The sequence below is a fragment of the Phascolarctos cinereus genome, unplaced genomic scaffold, assembly GCF_003287225.1.
Source record: "Phascolarctos cinereus isolate Bilbo 61053 unplaced genomic scaffold, phaCin_HiC Scaffold_9;HRSCAF=440, whole genome shotgun sequence".
NCBI lineage: Eukaryota > Metazoa > Chordata > Mammalia > Diprotodontia > Phascolarctidae > Phascolarctos > Phascolarctos cinereus.
The window spans coordinates 250,916,108-250,917,613 of NW_027556402.1; the positions used below are offsets into that span (position 1 = coordinate 250,916,108).

At 44.7% G+C, this 1,506-nt stretch overlaps 1 protein-coding gene across 1 annotated transcript; it reads left to right on the forward strand.

Moving 5' to 3' along the window:
- Positions 1 to 212: 212 nt before the first annotated feature.
- LOC110200781 (olfactory receptor 4D9-like) lies at positions 213 to 1,146 on the forward strand. The gene is given in 2 exon segments (XM_020976182.1): positions 213 to 845; positions 847 to 1,146. Coding segments are annotated over 2 exon segments (933 nt in total).
- Positions 1,147 to 1,506: the final 360 nt, after the last annotated feature.

Consider the following 1,506-nt stretch of genomic DNA (forward strand, 5'->3'; position numbering starts at 1 on the left):
CAGCTGGTGAGGATAGTCACAGAGGAGAGTAGCTTAAAATCACTTGTTTACACAAGGACATGGGGACGTCACAAAGTTGGGTAAGAAGAAAGGATTATGCATACTGCCTTGCCACAACATTCTGTCACCAGCTGGGGTGTGCCATACTCTCCCTAGTTATAACATTACATCTTCTTTCCTCCAGGTGGCCAAGGAAGAGGAAACACAAGTTAATGGAGCAGGGAAATCACACCAGGGTGAAGGAATTTGTTTTTATAGGGCTCACCCAGTCTCCAAGGCTGAGCATCATCTTATTTCTTTTATTATTTCTGGTGTATGTAACAACTCTGCTGGGAAATCTTCTTACCATGCTCACTGTGACCTGTGAGTCTCGCCTCCACACACCTATGTACTTCCTGCTCCGAAATCTATCCATTGTGGACATCTGCTTCTCCTCCATCACTTCTCCAAAGGTTTTGCTAGATCTTTTAGCTGAAAGAAGGACCATTTCTTTCAATGGTTGCATGACACAGATGTTCTTCTTCCACCTCCTTGGTGGGGTTGATATTTTCACTCTCTCTGTAATGGCTTTTGATCGTTACTTGGCCATCTCAAAGCCCCTTCACTATGTGACCCTCATGAGTAAAGGAAGGTGCTTTGGGCTCCTGGTAGCCTCCTGGGTGGGGGGCTTCATACACTCCATAGTACAGATCTCTCTGTTGCTCCCACTCCCTTTCTCCGGGCCCAATATCATTGACAGTTTTTATTGTGATGTCCCCCAAGTCCTCAAACTCGCCAGCACTGATACCTTTGTGCTACAGCTCCTTATGATCTCCAACAATGGTCTCCTCACCACACTTTGGTTCTTTTCTACTCATTGTGTCCTACACAGGCATCATGGTGATGTTGAGGTCTCATACAGGAGAGGGCAGGAGGAAAGCCATCTCCACCTGCTCCTCTCACATCACTGTGGTCACCTTGCATTTTGTGCCTTGCATCTATGTATATGCTAGGCCCTTCACTGCCCTTCCCTCTGACAGGGTCATCTCTGTCACCTTCACTGCCATCTCCCCTCTCTTGAATCCCCTGATTTATACTTTAAGAAACCAAGAGATGAAGTCAGCCATGAGGAGATTACAGAGACGACTTGTGTCTTCTGAAAGGTAACTGGCTCTGTGCTAATGGGGAACTAGGAAAGATAGAACCAAATTCCATTGCATCAAAATCCTTCTGATGGGTGCAGTATAAAAGACTATTATGCAGCCAAAGTTATAATAACAATTAGAACCTACTAAAAAAAACCTTAAAACAATATTAGTATTATTCCTCTCCTAGTGCCTACATTAGGGTGATAGGTATGTGGATGGAGAGAAGAAGAGAGGTATGAGAGACTTTGTCATGGTAGAAATGAAATAGATTTGGCAATAGATTGAATCTGTGGGGTGAGTGAGGCATTGGAAATGAGTCTTGTTTGTCCTTTGTTCTAGAAGAGGACCATGACATTAGGGAGGGGATGCCATGACGTGC